This window comes from Myotis davidii, unplaced genomic scaffold (assembly GCF_000327345.1).
Source record: "Myotis davidii unplaced genomic scaffold, ASM32734v1 scaffold704, whole genome shotgun sequence".
Lineage (NCBI taxonomy): Eukaryota > Metazoa > Chordata > Mammalia > Chiroptera > Vespertilionidae > Myotis > Myotis davidii.
In genome coordinates, this window is record NW_006296284.1 from 581,796 (window position 1) to 583,574 (window position 1,779).

At 33.1% G+C, this 1,779-nt stretch overlaps 1 protein-coding gene across 1 annotated transcript in view; it reads left to right on the top strand.

Annotated features, from left to right (window-relative positions):
• LOC102757166 (adhesion G protein-coupled receptor L3-like) overlaps positions 1 to 728 on the top strand; it is a 361,454-nt gene extending 360,726 nt beyond the window's left edge. The window contains exon 5 of the mRNA XM_006771320.2: positions 511 to 728. Coding sequence (XP_006771383.1) covers positions 511 to 728 — 218 coding nt within the window. The remainder of the gene's footprint in view (positions 1 to 510) is intronic.
• Positions 729 to 1,779: the final 1,051 nt, after the last annotated feature.

Consider the following 1,779-nt stretch of genomic DNA (forward strand, 5'->3'; position numbering starts at 1 on the left):
GTCAGACATCCCGCAAGGGGTTCCCGATTGGATAGGGTGCAGGCTGGGCTGACAGCCCCTCTCCCCGTGCACGAATTTTGTGAACTGGGCCACTAGTCCATGATGAAAGAGAATCATTGATAGGCCACCTCCTGCCCACAACCTGGAATCAAATCCAGGATCTTTTATTTCACAGGCCGATGCTCTATCCACGTAGCTAAATAAGCTAGGGCCAGATTGGATATTTCTTTATAGTCTTTATTTCACATACCAGCCAAAGTTTTAGAAAATCCAGAGTGCTGTTTTATGATAAAAGAAATGTTAGGTTTTTAAGAAAAAAATATTGTTAGTATAAAATATACCTGTGAAGTTACTAAAGTTGGAGATATTCTATTTGAATTAAAACTATGAATTGCAACTCTTTCATTCCTTGGTATTAGTTTACCCCAAACACTGGACAAGCAAACACATATACTTTTCCCTCATATGTAATGAAGAGGACTTAACCTTTTTTCCTCCTCCTTCCCATAGCTTTCAGCCGCGCCCCAATCCCGATGGCTGTGGTCCGCAGAGAGCTTTCCTGTGAGAGCTACCCCATAGAGCTCCGCTGTCCGGGTACAGATGTCATCATGATTGAAAGTGCCAACTATGGGAGGACTGATGACAAAATCTGTGACTCTGACCCTGCTCAGATGGAGAATATACGATGCTATCTGCCAGATGCCTATAAGATTATGTCTCAAAGGTAGGATACTTCTTATATTCTTTTCTTTGCTATAGGCTAATATAAACTCTCAACATGCATCTGTGTGACATATTCAGCACAAGTAAGAACATCAAACTATTGTGTTATTTTAGGATAATTTGAGCTACTATTTCAATATTAAACTATCCCCCATATCATTGAAATGATGATAATAGGATTGCAGGTCGCATTTGGAAATTATTAAAAAAATTTAGATTATTAATTATGTTTCATGGTCTACTGTGTATTCTCTAGAACCGATGAATCAAAATGCAATATAATAAAAGAATATTGATTAAAGATTATTTGGCGTTGGAAATAATGAAAAAAGTATTCTCTTAATAACTAGTATACAGGTTAATTCATTTAATACATTTAAACTTTCTAAAATGTTACCATATTAAAATAATATAAATTAAGGTACCATGTAACATCACTGGATAAGAAAAAGATGATCTTCAACTCGAAAAGGATTGGTCAGTAGAGAACCATACTATAGAAGGCTTACATTATATTAATTTCTTGATAAATGAGCTAAGTATTAAGTAATCAATTTTTAAATAATCAATTATTTTTATTTAGTGAATATGTTTTTTATTATGATTTCCTTTTGGGGCATTTCTTTTCTTCTGTAATTTAAGGATTTCTTAATATATGGGAGAAATCATGGCTTATGTAAAAATAAACAAATTGGAATATCAAAGCAAAAAACTATAGGTTTCATGAGTTGCTTCATTGTGCTTAAGAAAGCCTGTTTTATTTTAACCTTTTGTCTTTCGGATATCCTTAAAAATTCTATATATGTTTGTATGTGATTAATAAACTAATAGAGTCGATACCTTATATTTATAAATTTCTGATGTGTCAATTAATAAGAGAAATTATCACATGCCAGGATTTTGATAGTCAAAGTATGTGAGATATACTTGAAATATAGTAGTGAGTGTTTATAAGAAATAAGATTTTAAAATTGGGGATACTCTTTGATATTAGTTTGGTTGCATTTGGTTCTTCTTGTGTATCTCTCTCATTGTTATGTATTTGACAGATACCAA